Source organism: Mangifera indica, chromosome 3 (assembly GCF_011075055.1).
Source record: "Mangifera indica cultivar Alphonso chromosome 3, CATAS_Mindica_2.1, whole genome shotgun sequence".
Classification (NCBI taxonomy): domain Eukaryota; kingdom Viridiplantae; phylum Streptophyta; class Magnoliopsida; order Sapindales; family Anacardiaceae; genus Mangifera; species Mangifera indica.
In genome coordinates, this window is record NC_058139.1 from 8340426 (window position 1) to 8357164 (window position 16739).

Sequence of the window (16739 nt, forward strand, 5' to 3'; positions counted from 1 at the left end):
GCTCCAGCCTATCAAAAGCTGGAAGGAGTTGTTGCTTAATTTTCTAGTTTACGTTCTCTGGTTTGTTTATGTTAGTTTCCCGAGTTCATTTTGCAAGCAGAGAAATGAGAGACATTTTAACGTAAACAACACTTATTTCTATTTCAGTAATTTAAGCAATACGAACACGACACAAACACAATACATTGGCTTTCTTTTGATTACAATAACTCTTATCCAGTACATTACATATTCACATCAACGAACACAATACACATCATCAGCAAATACTCCAATGTTTGTACTATCTGTCCACGGCAATGAGAATAGTTGCTGGAATTTCTTCAAGCTTCAGCAGTCCAGATTAAGGCACATCCAGGTACCTATCATATTTCTTTCTAAAAAACATGGAACAGCCATATTATGTCTGAAATCAATGAAAGATTGAATACAGGGTCAAAAAATGAATTCTACGGGGTACTTCCTCTGCAATTTCTGTCGAGGAGCAAGTTTTAATAATAATTTCAGCAGCAAAGCTCAATGAATTGCACATCAAAACTTATTTCATAAATTGAAATCAAATTTCACAGCCACGATGATGGGTAAATCAAAAAGAAAAATCACTTCTACTTACCAGTAATCAGATAAACATTCAGTATGCTCAATTATCAGAAAGAAAGTGAACAAATTCTTGAGCAAAAAAAAAATTGTAATTGAAATTTTTAATGAGCAATATGATTTCTCCTGCTGACAAATTAATATTTGATTAAGAAAGAGACACAATAGGAAAAGAACAGAAAAATGTTTCCATTTTAACCTAACGATAGATAGTTGGACCAAAACTGGCAATACTGCCCTACAAATGGCTTCTCTAACAAAGACTACATACTGAGACAATTCCAAATACTAGCAAGACTGTTTAAGAGCAGAGTTCCTTCTGCCTAACAGAGAAGGGATAGAGTACAGTACATAAATAACTGTTGCCTTGCTCATGGGCTTAATACTTAGGCACTTTGCTCAACAAATATTTCTGTAAAACATCCATAACTGACCCAAAATCTGCCTTCACACTCACAGGAGGATTAGCAAACCGGCATGCCATGTCCTTAATATCCTTTGAGTGATAATCAATCTTACTCTGTGTAAACTTCAAACCATGAGCAGTGCTCACCACCACTGTTCTATCAGTCTTCCTGATAACCCCCCTATTCCGAAGCTTATTCAAAGCTGTCAAAGCCACCCCAGTATGAGGGCAAATGAACATGCCAGTAGAATCAGCCTGTGCCATAGCATCCATCAATTCTTCCTCAGTAGCCTCCTCAACAATCCCATCACAATTTTTCAATGCATAAACGGCTCTATCAATTGAAACCGGATCACCAATCTGAATAGCAGATGCAAAAGTATTACAAGCCCTAACAGGTTTAAAATCCTTCCAACCTGACTTATAATATAAGTAAAGTGGATTAGCATTTGCAGCTTGTGCACAAACAAGTCTAGGAAGTCTATCAACAAGCCCCAACTCTTTACACATATTAAAACCTTTATAAAATGCATAAATGTTCCCCAGATTACCTCCAGGAACTATCACCCAATCAGGCACCTCCCAATCAAACTGCTGCAATATCTCAATTGCAGCGGTCTTTTGTCCCTCTAACCTCAAACTATTTAAACTATTAGCCAAATAAATAGGCAACTCAGATGTTACCTCCCTTATCAACTGCATACACCCATCAAAATCAGTGTCGAGACTCAACACAAAAGCACCATTTGCAATAGGTTGCACCAACTGAGCAATAGAAATCTTATTAGCAGGCAAAAACACAATAGAAGGAATACCTGCAGCCGCACAATAAGCAGATAAAGCTGCTGATGTGTCCCCAGTTGAAGCACAACCAACTCCCACAACCGGTTTCTTCATCTTCTTCAACCTATTCACTTGACTCACCAAAACAGTCATACCTAGATCCTTAAAACTCCCAGTATGACTTATCCCACAATGTTTCACCCACAAATCATTCATCTTCAGGTACTCTTTACCGTATCTCTCAGCCCAGAAAAGGTTCGAGTTCCCTTCAAAAGCACTCACTATATCATCACCATCAATCTCAGGCAAAACCCATTCTTTCTTTGACCAAACTCCTGATCCATAAGGCCACGTGGTCTTCCCAACTCTCGAGTCAAAAAGGTTCTTCCAATACTTCCCATCGTATTGTTTCAACGCCTGCATGTCATGCTGAACGTCCAATAGACCGCCGGATTGAGACCGGTAGATGATCTCGTCCAGCGAGTATGACTCTTCACACGACGGAGGCGCGTTGAAAGGAACGTACTTTGCGGATAAATGGTGGGTGTGGATCACATTGTGGAGGCGGGCCTCGTCACGGATGGTGTTGGAGTTTCTGGAAGCAGAAGAAGAGACAGATGCTTTGATGGTGGTGGCGGTGAAGAAGGTGGGTTTGTGGGGTGAGTTTTTGGAGGTGAATGAGAGACCTAAGGGTTGAATCAAAGAAGAAGAAAGTGTAGCAGCCATGATTGGACACAAAGTGAAAAACAGAGGACGGCTGGTGAGGTTTGTCAGTGGAGTGGGACTGTGGGAGAGACAAGAAATGGGAACAGTATAATTGGACCTTGAAATTTATACGAGGATGTAAATGTAAGCTAGGAAACTATCAGGGACTTTCAATTTACAAACGTCCGCATATTTCAAAAAATTTCCGAAAACCCCTTAGAGCTTTGGTAGTTTTTAAAGAGATTTTCTAATAAATTATAATAAAAAAATTTGTTTATGAAATGCTAATATTAAAATAATGAAAATACTAATATATTTAATGCCTACTTTTTATATTGATAATACATCTCATATTTAAATAAAATTTGATATATACAAATAAGTCAATTTAGTTAAAATATTCCAAATTTAATAATATTTTTCTTTTAAATTTTAATTATTATTTTTTTAATTAAAGGGAAAAATTTTAGAAAGGGAAAAATTTTATAATAAATAAAAAATATAAAGAGAGACAAAAGATTGAAAATGATCGTAATTTATCTTAAATGTAGTATCAATGTTAATTATTAAATATTAATATTTAAATAATTTAATATTCAAACTTTATTTTTAACCAAGGGTATCAAATTATATATTTTTATTTTATTATTATCATTAGCTTAATTAATCATTTGAAAAATGATTTTCCCATGAATTATGAAAACATTTTTCATTTTTTTAGCAAAATTAGATAAAAGGGATCAGTAATAAAACCAAAATGTATCTCCATGATTGTCTTTGGCTTCAAATTTTTTTATTATCAAAAACAAAAAAAATTACCATAAATATAAATTATTAATATATTTACATAAATTAATGAAAATAAATAATTATTATATTTAATTAATATTTTAAATATTATTTTATTTAAACATCTTTTATATATTAAATTAAATTTAATATTATAAAAGTAAATTCATTAAAGCTAAGTATAAAATTATTTTATTAATTTTTTAATAAAAATCAAATCAATTTAAAAATATAAATTATTATAATTTTTGTTATTTAATCATCAAAAATAACTAGTCTGAATAAAAATAATGAAAGATAAATTAGTAGAATTTTTTTTTTTTGGCCGAAACCCATGCACCCTGTGATTAATGATAATTAAACATTTCCATGTTAGCGAGGAACGAGATTTCATTCTTGAATAAAAAAGGAGGGGAAAGGAGGAACAAGAGACATATTTGAGCGTTTCATTTTGAAAAGGTAAACACCAAAAGGGTTTTGTGGACCCGACCTTTGCCATCCTCAGCCGACCAGAGACGTACGAACAACAAAGCTTAAGAGCTTTGAAGAGAGGAGTTCAAATACATAAAAAACAAATGATAAAAAAATACACCGAACGCTAAACAAAAACACAACAAACAGCCTCTGACAGAGGGTGAAAAAAAAATCTCTGGAGAGAGAGCTTTAAGAAAAACTTGAACTTTAGAGACAGAGGTGGGGTAAAAACTCAAAATTTAGAGGGAGAAGGGGAGAAGCTTAAAGCTTAGAGAGAGAAAGGGGAGAGTCAGGAAAAAAACTAAACTTTTGGGTGAGAAAGGGAGGGAGGTTGAGGGCTGTTTGTAGTTGGATTGGATGAGTTGAAGTTGAAGTTGAAGAAGATTATTAACATTCTCTTTGGTGTCATTATGGTAATTCAAAATCTGAGCATGAGTTATTGTTTTAAGCTTTCGTTAGTTATTTTTTAGCTTGCCTGTAGTTCTTGTTGAAGGGTTTTTTTTTTTTAAATTCAGTTTTTCTGGTTAAAAATTATGTGTTGTTATTTGAATTACTGTGGCGTTGGGTTTGCTTTGTGTGGTTTTTTGAGATTTTAGGAACTGGGTCTGTGTTTTTTTTGTCTTTTATGTTTTAAGTTTGTCGATGGCATCTTGAGTGATATTAAAAGGATTAAGGAAGTTGTTGTGTAAAAGAAAAAAATTCGATTGAAGTTTGTGGCTTGTTTAATTTGTTATTGTTAAGTGATATGCAGTTTGTTTCACTTGTATTGGCCGGCTGAAATTGGGATTTAATGAAAGATTGGACAAGGGAGCTTAGAAATGGAGAGCTATTTTGTGTGTTGTATTTTTGGAATATGGGCATTTGGGGCAGACTGTTTAATTTTTTAACATTGCTTGTATTTGCTGTAGTTGAATTTACTGGAGGTAGTATTCAACTTTGAGGGGTAAGTTAGAAGGCATTGTTAGAATTGGTTTCATTCTTGGAAGTGGCTGGAGACGCGTTTTCTTTTCAATTATATTTGAAAGTTCCTTTATGTTAGGAAAGTAAGGTTAGATTGCAAAATGATAGCTCTTTTTATTTATTTAATGGTAAGTAATGCTTGAGTTTTCCCAGAAACGTGTAATGCTTGATGATACAAAACTTGTGTATTTTGACATTCATTTCCTAGCCTGTTGGGAATTGAAATTAAATTCTTCATTCAGCTCTGACACTAATTGTTTTTTGGACATTTAATGATGTGTTTGTCGTTTTAGTGTTGCTTTAAGTGATGATACTTTTGCAGGCAGCACCGGATAACATAATTGTAGGTTCCCATGTATGGGTTGAGGATTCTGTTGTGGCATGGATTGGCGGAGAAGTTACGCAGATCAATGGTCAAGAGGTTCACGTTAATTGCAAAAATGGGAAAAAAGTATGTGCTCTGCTTTAAATATCCATTGATGTCTCTTTGTACATAGAATATGCCAAGTTTTAGTTGATAGTGAACTCCTGCTTTGTTATGATTAAGGTTTCGAGTGCTATTTATAATCGCCCTCATGTTAAGCTTCATCGTATGCAAATGTTATTTAATGTGAAGCTGAAGATTGTCTGCATCAATCCAGTGTAATACTAGTAAGAATATGAAGATATACATAAAGACATTATGGTTGTTGTGTGATATTCTTATACTGGTCAGAATTGTTGAGATTGTGCCTGCAGAATACACTTCAAAAACCTTCTGAAATAATCATTAGATATGATTCTGCCTGCATGCTTTATTCTTTTCTGAATGATGTGTTTTGTGCAGATTTTTATGAATGTATCCAAAGTGTTCCCAGAGGACACTGAGGCACCACCTGGTGGTGTTGATGATATGACAAAACTTTCATATTTGCATGAACCTGGAGTTCTACAGAACCTGGCCACCAGATATGAACTGAATGAAATCTACGTGAGTCATTTTGCTTTACCTTGTACATTTTAAGTCATGCAAAGATGCTTAACCATGTTACTCATGTGAGAGAGCGTTGAAATATTCTTCCAATTCTCACAATTGTGCATTATCTTCTTAGACATACACTGGCAATATCCTGATAGCAGTTAATCCATTTCAAAGATTGCCTCATCTGTATGATACCCACATGATGGAACAATACAAGGGAGCTGCATTGGGGGAGCTAAGCCCACATGTTTTTGCAGTTGGAGATGCTGCCTACAGGTGATTTCTAATTCATCTCTTGGATGCTACAAATTACACACAGAGACACATGCATGCTCATATTTTGTGGTGCCATTACCAATGCTAATGACATAACAATATAGGGCAATGATTAATGAAGGGAAAAGCAATTCTATTCTCGTTAGTGGAGAAAGTGGAGCAGGTAAAACCGAGACAACGAAGATGCTCATGAGATATCTTGCTCACTTGGGTGGGCGATCTGGAGTGGAAGGAAGAACGGTAGAACAACAAGTTCTGGAGGTAAGATGATTATATTATTACATTATTGAGTTTCTAGAAGTCTAAAGTCCCATCTGTGAGCCTATCCATGTTGCTTAATATTTTGAGAATGAAGTCACTTGGCATATTTCATATTTATTCTTTTCTTTTGAGTATTACAGTCCAACCCAGTTCTTGAAGCATTTGGCAATGCTAAAACAGTGAGGAATAACAACTCAAGGTATGTTATCGGCTTCTCATGTGTTTTTTTCATTGAAATCCTTAGTAGTCTTTAGACTATTCTTTTATATATATACCTCTATGGAATTAGTTTTTTACAAATGATTTAGTTGATTGCCCTTGTTTTTCAATCATATATGCCTTCATTTGTATCTTCTTTTTCAAGGTTCTTACTAATCGGTCCATTTGTACTTTATGGCAATACGCCTCAGTCGTTTTGGCAAATTTGTCGAAATCCAATTTGACAAGAATGGGAGAATTTCTGGGGCAGCTGTTAGAACTTATCTTCTTGAAAGGTCTCGCGTTTGCCAAATTTCTGATCCAGAGAGAAATTACCATTGCTTTTACCTTCTCTGTGCAGCACCGCCCGAGGTACTATTTTGCTTACCCACTTTCTTTCTTCAGTTACGCTGTTAGTGGCTATTTTATATAAGCAGATATAGGTTTTAAATTTTCGATGAAATATTTGCAGGACATTGCTAAGTATAAATTGGGGAGTCCAAAATCTTTTCATTATTTAAATCAGTCAAACTGTTATGAGCTGGATGGTGTAAATGATGCTCAAGAGTATCTGGCAACCAGAAGGGCTATGGATATAGTTGGAATCAGTGACCAAGAACAAGTATATTTCTCTCTCTTTTGTTTTAGACTGCATATTTTGGTTGAATTCAAATCTGATCTTGTACAGTTTTCTGCAGGAAGCAATTTTCAGGGTTGTAGCTGCAATTCTTCATCTTGGTAACATTGATTTTGCCAAGGGAAAGGAGATTGACTCATCAGTCATTAAGGATGAAAAGTCTAGATTCCATCTCAATATGACTGCAGAACTTCTTAGGTACATGTCTTCTACTTGGTCGGAATTTAGAGCTTGATAACTGTGTTCATCTTTTTCTAATCAAATTCATGTATAGGTGTGATTGTCAGAGTTTAGAAGATGCTTTAATTAAACGTGTCATGGTTACACCAGAAGAAGTTATTACAATGTGTCTTGATCCTATTAATGCAGTTGCAAGCAGAGATGCTTTAGCTAAGACGATATATTCTCGCTTATTTGACTGGTAGGTGCTCCTTTTCCTCTCCTGTTCTTGAACTGACAAGTGTGTTGTCTGTTGTATTTGGTGGATCATAATGTTTGTTTGCATTATTGTTCCCAGGATTGTGGACAAAATTAATGTTTCAATTGGACAGGATCTAAATTCGAAGTCAGTAATTGGAGTGCTTGATATATATGGTTTTGAAAGTTTTAAGGTCAACAGGTAAGTTGTTAATTTTATGAACTTTCTGTACTGCTGGAGCTCTATATTTGTTTTTCTTTTTATGCATAAACTCTATGGAGAGAGTTGCAGTTGGTGGTGATAATGGGAGAGAATTGTGTGATGATCAAAATGAAGAAAAAAGAAAGCAATTCAACACACTAGTTCAAGCATGACTTATTGATTTTTTTTTTGCATGTATCATTATATGACAGTTTTGAGCAGTTTTGCATCAACTTCACAAATGAAAAGTTGCAACAACATTTCAATCAGGTTAGCTTTTTAATTCAGCAAACATGGCTTGTTACTTTGGAGACACATAAGACTGATGTTTGTTATTTGTAATTGTTTTTATGCAGCATGTGTTTAAAATGGAGCAGGAAGAATATAGTAGAGAAGAAATAGATTGGAGCTACATTGAATTTGTTGATAACCAAGATGTGTTGGATCTAATTGAAAAGGTTTCTTAAGTTTTTTTTTCTTCAACCATTTAACTTAGGATTTCATGTTTTATTATTGTTTTGCTGCTTTCAAGAGCTCTATTTAAGATCAATTGAATCTGTGGGTGCTTGTTGTAGTTTCATAAATTTCTAGTCATAATCATTATAATGTGAGATCATTTGTAATAAAAGTGCAAATTGATTTTTGACAGAAACCTGGAGGAATAATTGCACTCTTAGATGAAGCCTGGTATGTAACTTTGATTAATCTTGATCACTTAGGTTACTAGCATCTATTAATCAATCAAACTTTGCTTTATTTTTCTTATCTTCACATTCTGCTATTAATGTCTTTTCTTTTTTAAGAAAACTAACTGATCTTCATGGTTGTTTAATGCAGCATGTTTCCCAAGTCTACGCATGAAACATTTGCACATAAGCTGTACCAGACTTTTAAAAATAATAAACGTTTTATCAAACCGAAGCTCTCCCGCACTGATTTTACCATATCTCACTATGCAGGGGAGGTAAAGATATCCTGTCTTTATCATATGAGCCTTTATCTTTCTCTTTCTTTTTGTCTCTTGATTGGGCGAATGTTCATGGCTCCTTAATCGATTTTTGAAGTCTTTCCAAACATTGTAGGTGACTTATCAAGCCAATTACTTTTTGGACAAAAACAAAGATTATGTAGTGGCTGAACACCAAGCTTTGTTGACTGCATCGAAGTGCTCCTTTGTGGCAGGTCTCTTTCCGCCACTTCCGGAAGAAACATCAAAATCATCCAAATTTTCTTCCATAGGATCACGCTTCAAGGTAACCTGTGTACAATTTTTTTTCCCAAATTTCCTTCTTTTGATCATCTTTGATGATGTTGGAGCAGTCTCTAGTTCCCTAGTGGTCTATGTTGTTTTTAAAGTGCAAAGTGATTGGCTTCTTAATCTATCTTGATTGTCGTAGAGCAGTGCACTAATTGGTTGTCATATATTCAATTGTCTAAACTGCAGCTACAACTTCAATCTCTCATGGAGACCTTGAATGCAACAGAACCTCACTACATCAGATGTGTGAAGCCAAATAATGTTCTAAAGCCAGCTATTTTTGAGAATTTCAATGTCATTCAACAATTGCGCTGTGGTGTAAGTATATTGTGCTTAATACATGCCCTTCAAGTGCTTTATAATAACATGTCAAACTTTTGTGAGGCTTAGGTTCATTTTCCTTGTTAAAATTCATAGATTTTTCCTCTCTTAAAGTAAATTGGCTTCTCTTATTCTTGTAGGGTGTTCTTGAGGCAATTAGGATCAGCTGTGCAGGTTATCCTACCAGGCGTACCTTTTATGAGTTCTTGAATCGTTTCAGTTTACTTGCTCCTGAAGTTTTGGAGGGAAAGTAAGTCACATTAGTATCATAATTTTTTTTGATGATCGAAATAAAGAAATTGATCGATACCCTTTTTTAAATTGCTTGATATAAACTAGGCTTTCATTGTACTTTTTTGCCTTTGATACAGCTACGATGATAAGGTTGCATGCCAAATGATTCTTGATAAAAAAGGACTCAAAGGATACCAGGTGATCACACTCTTCCTGGGGTGCATTTGTTTTAGGGGAATAAAAGATTACTCTAGTACATGGTAGTTAAATCATGTATTGTATCGTGTATTAAAAACTTAATTTTCCATGTCATGTATCGTGTATGGAATCATATCGTAGAATACGTCTTTTAAAAAATAAAATAATTAAAAATTCTGATTCACACGTTATCCTTTTAAAAAATATTACAAATACCCCTCAAATTTTCAATTTCTCTTATGTACCTCTACTATATTATTACTTTCTTAAAAAACATATATTGATTTGTATCGGTAATATGTATTGTATTAATTCGATACACCTTAGGACATCTATCATTTTCCACCTGTATAGGATCCTATCATAAAATACATATCATGTATCGTGAGATATTGATAACTATACTCTAGTATTCTATTTTTTATTACTGACATTATCTTGTTTAGTTCATCAGATGATAAAAAATTACAATGATCTTTTATTATTAAGCTAACATGACATGTATTATAAGGGGTAAAATAAATTTAGTTACAATTTTACCCCTACTTAATAAATTTGGTTTAACAAATTGAGGATATTTAAATAAAATAATATCCAAATATTCTTTTTTTACTACCAACCAAACACAATAATTATTTATACATACCAATTTATCCAAAACACATTATTAATTTTTATTCATAAATCTTTAAAGTAATATTTCTTTGTGGTAGTCTTATGGTAATAAAGTATTATCCAACCAAATGCACCCTTATTTTTTTCATTATTCTTTAATTTTCTTATGACTTCTTTTATCAAGTTCATATATATACATATATATATATACACATATATAGCTCATTTACCAAAAAAGGGTCTTTTTCTTTGCTCATGTGAATCACTGTGTAGATGATGGTCTTTATCCATTCCTGCTTTGCAGATAGGTAAGACGAAGGTGTTCCTGAGAGCTGGTCAGATGGCTGAGTTGGATGCTAGGAGGGCAGAGGTGCTGGGTAATGCAGCCAGAATCATTCAACGGCAGTCCCGTACCTATATTGCTCGCAAAGAGTTCATTTCATTGCGTAATGCTGCTATTATGTTACAATCTTATCTGCGAGGTATTTTCTTTTGGATTTTGGTAAATTTATCTGCCTCAAATGATAATTCATCTCCACTTCAACTTATTATTGTTGGAGATATGGTTTCTCATTGACACATGTTCTATTATCCAAGTTGAAGTTGCATGAATCTTGCATTTATGTACGAATGCCATATCTGGAGATAATGTTAAAGCCTTTGGGTAACATAAGGTATGCTATGTCTCATATTTTGTAGGTGAAATGGCTCGTAAACTGTATGAACAGTTGCGACGGGAAGCTGCAGCTTTGAAGATCCAGAAGAATTTCCGGCTATACATTGCCAGGACATCCTATTTAACAGTTAGGTTAGCTGTGATAACATTGCAGACAGGCTTAAGAGCAATGGTTGCACACAATGAGTTTAGGTTTAGGAAGCAAACTAAAGCTGCTATCATCATCCAGGTATGATCACTGTTCTGTAGACCATTTGTTCATGTATTTATTATTCCTTTTAGGGAGCGTTTGGTTTCAATAATGTTTTACTACCAAAATAGGGAGATTACCTTGAAGATAGATTATTTAGAAGATTATTGAGTATAAACGATTACTATGTTTAATAAAATTTAGTAAATATAAATGATTATTGTGTTTGGTTAAAGGTAATAAAAAAATACTAGTAAATTATTTTATTTAAATGTCCTTAAATATAATTATTTTTAAATATTTTTTATATTATTTGTTATATTAATTAAAAATAAATTTATTTTTATTTTAAAAAATTAATAAATAATAATATAATTATAATAAAATCAATATTACTTTGATAATCTTTTAATACCTATAGTGAAGGTGGTAATTAGATTACTACTTATATTACTTATCACGTCAGTATTGGTAATAGAAGATTACCGTAATATTTTATTACTGACAAACCAAACAAAGTAACGTAAATAATAAAAGATAGATTACCAAAGTAATTTTTAAATCCTTGGAACCAAACGACCTCTTAAGGGTGTACAACCACCTTACAAGATTAGTAAACATTTCTAATTCTCAAATAAGATTTAACTCGATGTTTTGATTTGAGGAATGCAATTACTGAATCTTAGTTTATTATGTATTGTTCATTAACAGGCTCACTGGCGATGTCACCAAGCTTATTCTTATTATAAGAGACTTCAGAGAGCAATTATTGTTTCCCAGTGTGGCTGGAGGTGTAGGGTTGCCAGAAGAGAGCTCAGGATGCTTAAAATGGTTGATTTAATGATTAGTGTTGTTCTGTACTTTCACCAGTTTTTTTATGCTACTTATGGTTGTAAAGGAGAGAACAAGAACTAATCCTATCTTTTCCTTGACATTTACTTAGGCTGCTAGAGAGACAGGAGCTCTTAAGGAAGCCAAGGATAAGCTTGAAAAGCGTGTGGAGGAACTTACCTGGCGTTTGCAAATTGAGAAGCGATTGAGGGTATAGTGATTCTTCTGACATGCATATTCTGTTGTAGACATGATTCTCTTGAGTTAGTGTTCTAGTTTCATTTTTGCTTTATTTTGGCAGACTGATCTTGAGGAAGCAAAAACCCAAGAAGTGGCTAAGTTGCAGGATGCATTGCATGCAATGCAATCTAAAGTCGAAGAAGCTAATGCTATGGTTATCAAAGAACGAGAGTTGGCTCGAAAAGCCATTAAGGAAGCTCCCCCTGTCATTAAAGAAACCCCTGTTATAGTTCAAGATACCGAAAAGATCAATTCATTAACTGCTGAAGTTGAGAACTTGAAGGTAAACCTTCTAAGCTGGTGGGATGTTGAGAAATATAGCTTACATTTGTAGCAAGAGTTTTGTTTCATGTTGTTTAATTTATTTAAGGTGATACCATTGTGCTGTGCTAATATCTTAATTGTTTTATTTTGATTCTATTGGACTAATGTGCAAGTATGTGAGACAAGTTTGGGTATTGATGCTGCATGATAAACAATATGTGTATGTAGATGATGTTGATCCAAATATTATAATTAAATCATCTGCTTGGGAAATGGTGTGAATTGAATGAAATTAAAGAATGATTGTAGGAGACAAGTTTGTTGTGTACTCAATAATTTGTTGTAAGGACAAAAAATTGTAGTCATGGATCTAATAAACATTTTCCCATGTACAGGCATTGGTTTTATCGCAAACGCAAGCTGCAGAAGAGGCAAAACAAGCTTATGCAGCATTAGAGGCCAAAAATGAGGAACTGACCAAGAAACTTGAAGATTCAGACAAGAAAGTTGACCACCTTCAGGATTCAACACACAGGTTTGTAAACCGATGCCCAGGGAAGGAATTTAAAAGTTTAAAGCTATGCCCTTTGGCTTCATATTACTTTATATGTACTGCAATCTACTTTTCGGTTGTGTCCACCACTCCTTCTGTCTCTTCTATATGTGACTAACCATTCTACTGAAAAAAAATAAACTGAATAGTCTGTCACATTCATGGCAGCATTTAGATTTGGAGACAACATGGTGACCTAAGACACATGAGATTTCTAATGCTGATCCATGTTTACTGGGAAGATGTGGCATTTAGTATATTATATTCCTTCCAGATTAGGCTTGATATTGAGCCTTAGTTTGACAGTTGGAATAGATAGTTCTTGTGACTGGACATAAGGAGCACAGTCACAAACAGTCATTTTTGGTGCAAAATGTTTCATACCCTATTAATTGTTTTCTTTTGGTGACACAGACTAGCAGAGAAGGTCTCTAATTTGGAATCAGAGAATCAAGTGCTTCGACAACAAGCACTCGCCTTATCTCCAACTGGTAGAGCATTAAGTGCAAGGCCAAAAACAACAATCATTCAGGTATATATAACACGTTTTGCTGTGCATTAATAACACACATGTTTACAAAAACATATGTTGACTTTTATTTTTGAATTGCAGAGGACCACTGAAAATGGAAATGTGCTAAATGGAGAGTTGAGGAAAGTGCCGGTAAGAGCTATAATTCATTTCTGGTTTATCTTAGATTCCAATATAATTGGACACCAAAACTTGGTACTAACTCTTCCTGGATATTGCAGGATTCAGTACTTACTGTATCTGGTGTACGGGAAGTGGAAACTGAGGAAAAGCCCCAAAAATCTCTAAATGAGAAGCAACAGGTATGCAAGAGTTATTAGTAACAAAATTCTAGAGGCACAATTCACGTGCATCATGTGTTCTCATATGATTTTCTTTCCTTCTGCAGGAGAATCAAGACCTTCTTATTAAATGTGTTTCGCAAGATCTTGGATTCTCTGGGGGAAAGCCTGTTGCTGCTTGTCTTATATATAAGTGCCTGCTTCATTGGAGGTCATTTGAGGTTGATAGAACCAGTGTCTTTGACCGAATTATTCAAACAATAAGTGCTGCAATAGATGTAAGTCTAATTCTTGTCCTGTTTATGAAGCATGTAACTAACTCATCAATCTTCCATTCTAAACCTGGCAAAATTAGCCTTCTTATTTAATGGAAGCTAATGAATTGCATGGTTGTTATATGTTTCTATAATAAATGATTTAGTCTGAATTTATTGATGATTGATGTTGTTGTCCTACCCAAGGTCCAAAATAACAATGACAAATTGTCCTATTGGTTATCAAATTCATCCACGCTGCTGTTGCTACTTCAACATACATTAAAAGCAAGTAAAGCAGCAAGCTTAACTCCACAACGACGGCGATCATCATCAACTTCTCTACTTGGAAGAATGTCTCAAGTAAGAACTATTTATCATTTGAAGTTTCTATATTACATTCTGTTCTTACCATGACCTTTTTTCTTAGGGACTTTGGGCTTCTCCACAAAGTGCTGGTTTCTCATTCCTTCAAAGTCGTATGCTTGGTGGAATAGATGACTTGCGACAAGTTGAAGCGAAATATCCAGCTTTGCTTTTTAAACAACAACTCACAGCCTTCCTTGAAAAGATATATGGAATGATAAGAGACAATTTGAAGAAAGATATATCCCCGTTGCTTGGATTGTGTATCCAGGTAACTGATATACCATTTGTCTCTTGCTTAGCAATGCCACATATATATGATAAATTCATGGTTAATACATTCCAATGTAGGCACCTAGGACATCACGGGCTAGTTTAGTGAAAGGACGTACCCAAGCTAATGCTGTAGCTCAACAAGCTCTGATCGCACATTGGCAAAGCATTGTGAAATGCCTAAATAATTACCTGAAGACAATGAGAGCAAACTATGTGAGTATAAATTTCAAGAGGGTTGTCAAAAGGTTTTACTTTTGTGTTTATATCATCACACTGTTCTTATATGACTGGACAGGTTCCTCCATTCCTAGTTCGCAAGGTTTTTACACAGATATTCTCATTTATCAATGTCCAGTTGTTTAACAGGTAAAGGCATGGAAAATCCAAGTTCTTACAGTCATAACACTGCTTCAGTATAAATTTAAACAGCATTAAATTGTGTTCAAATTTTATCCGCAGTCTTCTTCTAAGACGTGAATGTTGCTCATTTAGCAATGGGGAGTATGTTAAAGCTGGGCTGCATGAGCTGGAACAGTGGTACCATGAAGCAACCAAGGAGGTGAAATCAGTTATGCTTTGTAGTCTTTCCTTGTCTCAGTCAGAAATTGACATATCTGTTATACATTCAGTTTGCAGGCTCAGCATGGGATGAGCTAAGGCATATTAGACAAGCTGTTGGCTTTCTGGTTTGCCTATTTACCTCATCTTACTTAAATTCTGCTATTATTTCCCTTGATATTGCTTGTTAACCTTTGTCTGTGTTTCAAATTCTTTGCCCAAACCAGGTCATTCATCAGAAGCCCAAGAAGACCTTAAAAGAAATAACAAATGATCTTTGCCCGGTGAGTAATTTCTCTACTCTTCAAACTTACCTCATTTCTTTATCTCTGTCTATTTGTGTGCAAGGATGTGTTGTTGATTGTTCTTATGCACTTTCAATTCTTCCTCTTTCAGGTGCTTAGCATACAGCAACTTTACAGGATCAGTACCATGTATTGGGATGACAAATATGGTACACACAGCGTATCCTCAGACGTAAGTCAGATTCCTAACATGAGTTGCACATTCTCCATCAACTCATTGCTTTTTGGAAAACCAATGTTGTTTTGTTTCATCTCAGGAGTACTTTACTTTATGTTTCACTGAAATAATCTTCTCTAATTGCAGGTTATCTCAAGTATGAGAGTGATGATGACTGAGGACTCAAACAGTGCTGTCAGCAGTTCCTTTTTACTGGACGATGACTCAAGGTAACAATTACACAAGTTTAATATGAAAATTCCTTATCTTATGCGTTTCTGTGCCTGTAAACCAAGAATGCGCCCTTCTATATTTTTTAATTTCTCTTTTCATATCAATACAGCATTCCATTCACGGTGGATGATATTTCCAAGTCAATAGAACAAATAGAGATAGCTGAAATTGACCCTCCACCCCTAATACGCGATAACTCGGGCTTCACCTTCTTGTTACAACGATCAGAATGAAAACAAATGAGCAAGCCATCATAGTTGTCCTTGTTGACATCTCCGAGGATGCAAAAATTGTGCATATACATGGCTTCTCTAGTTCATTATGTAATTACAATAGAATACCCCATTAAGCAAATGTCATTTTGGCCAATTCTTTTTACCCTTCATTGTAATTCTTTTGCTGGGTTCTTGTCTTTTTTAAATCTGTTGCTGGCTTTAGTTTGTATATTTACTAGAATCCAGCTGCTAGTTCTAGGGCTTGGTTCTTATTCTTGTTCAATCTGGTTTACTTCAACTCCTGTAATTCGTAACAGTAGCCGCATTTTATTGGCAAATTCAAGTATAAAAGTTCATTTAATACAATTTATGCAAACCATATTTTAGTCTCTTTTTGATATTTTTTTACCCATAGCTTTCAAGAGGGAGTATCTACAGAATATGTTACTCCCAGGTGAAAGCTCTATATTCTATCGTTTCTTTGATGAACACAAAAAAAAAAAAGGAAAAGGAAA

The 16739-nt window shown here is 34.5% G+C and overlaps 2 protein-coding genes across 3 annotated transcripts; one reads left to right on the forward strand and one right to left on the reverse strand.

The window, feature by feature from the left end:
* Positions 1 to 122: 122 nt before the first annotated feature.
* Positions 123 to 2586, reverse strand: LOC123211337 (threonine synthase, chloroplastic-like). Its single transcript, XM_044629993.1, has one exon. The coding sequence runs from the start codon at positions 2510 to 2512 to the stop codon at positions 977 to 979; it is 1536 nt and encodes a 511-aa protein (XP_044485928.1). The 5' UTR covers positions 2513 to 2586; the 3' UTR covers positions 123 to 976.
* Positions 2587 to 3670: 1084 nt separating this feature from the next.
* Positions 3671 to 16603, forward strand: LOC123211334 (myosin-17-like). Of its 2 annotated transcripts, XM_044629990.1 has the most exons (39): positions 3671 to 4167; positions 5037 to 5165; positions 5541 to 5684; positions 5806 to 5951; positions 6056 to 6212; positions 6353 to 6411; positions 6623 to 6782; positions 6883 to 7032; positions 7109 to 7245; positions 7322 to 7468; positions 7565 to 7666; positions 7879 to 7936; positions 8023 to 8124; positions 8316 to 8353; positions 8504 to 8630; positions 8749 to 8919; positions 9111 to 9242; positions 9386 to 9495; positions 9617 to 9677; positions 10597 to 10774; positions 10992 to 11197; positions 11870 to 11989; positions 12102 to 12200; positions 12291 to 12512; positions 12889 to 13028; positions 13461 to 13578; positions 13660 to 13710; positions 13800 to 13880; positions 13967 to 14137; positions 14321 to 14476; positions 14544 to 14750; positions 14831 to 14968; positions 15051 to 15121; positions 15215 to 15314; positions 15385 to 15441; positions 15541 to 15597; positions 15710 to 15790; positions 15923 to 16005; positions 16119 to 16603. In XM_044629990.1, the coding sequence occupies exons 1-39, from the start codon at positions 4165 to 4167 to the stop codon at positions 16240 to 16242; spliced, it is 4593 nt and encodes a 1530-aa protein (XP_044485925.1). In that variant the 5' UTR covers positions 3671 to 4164; the 3' UTR covers positions 16243 to 16603. The 2 variants fall into 2 exon arrangements, with proteins under 2 accessions (XP_044485925.1, XP_044485924.1); XM_044629989.1 differs by lacking the exon at positions 3671 to 4167 and having other exon boundaries at positions 5007 to 5165.
* The last annotated feature ends 136 nt before the right edge of the window (positions 16604 to 16739 follow it).

Bases quoted from the DNA above. Each gene is read 5' to 3' on its own strand.
- LOC123211334 (XM_044629989.1), top strand. From the start codon at position 5,022: ATGATACTTTTGCAGGCAGCACCGGATAACATAATTGTAGGTTCCCAT. The intron at 9,678-10,596 runs GTGATCACACTC...CCTGCTTTGCAG, and splicing joins AAGGACTCAAAGGATACCAG to ATAGGTAAGACGAAGGTGTT. The intron at 12,201-12,290 runs GTATAGTGATTC...TTATTTTGGCAG, and splicing joins AAATTGAGAAGCGATTGAGG to ACTGATCTTGAGGAAGCAAA.
- LOC123211337 (XM_044629993.1), bottom strand. From the start codon at position 2,512: ATGGCTGCTACACTTTCTTCTTCTTTGATTCAACCCTTAGGTCTCTCA.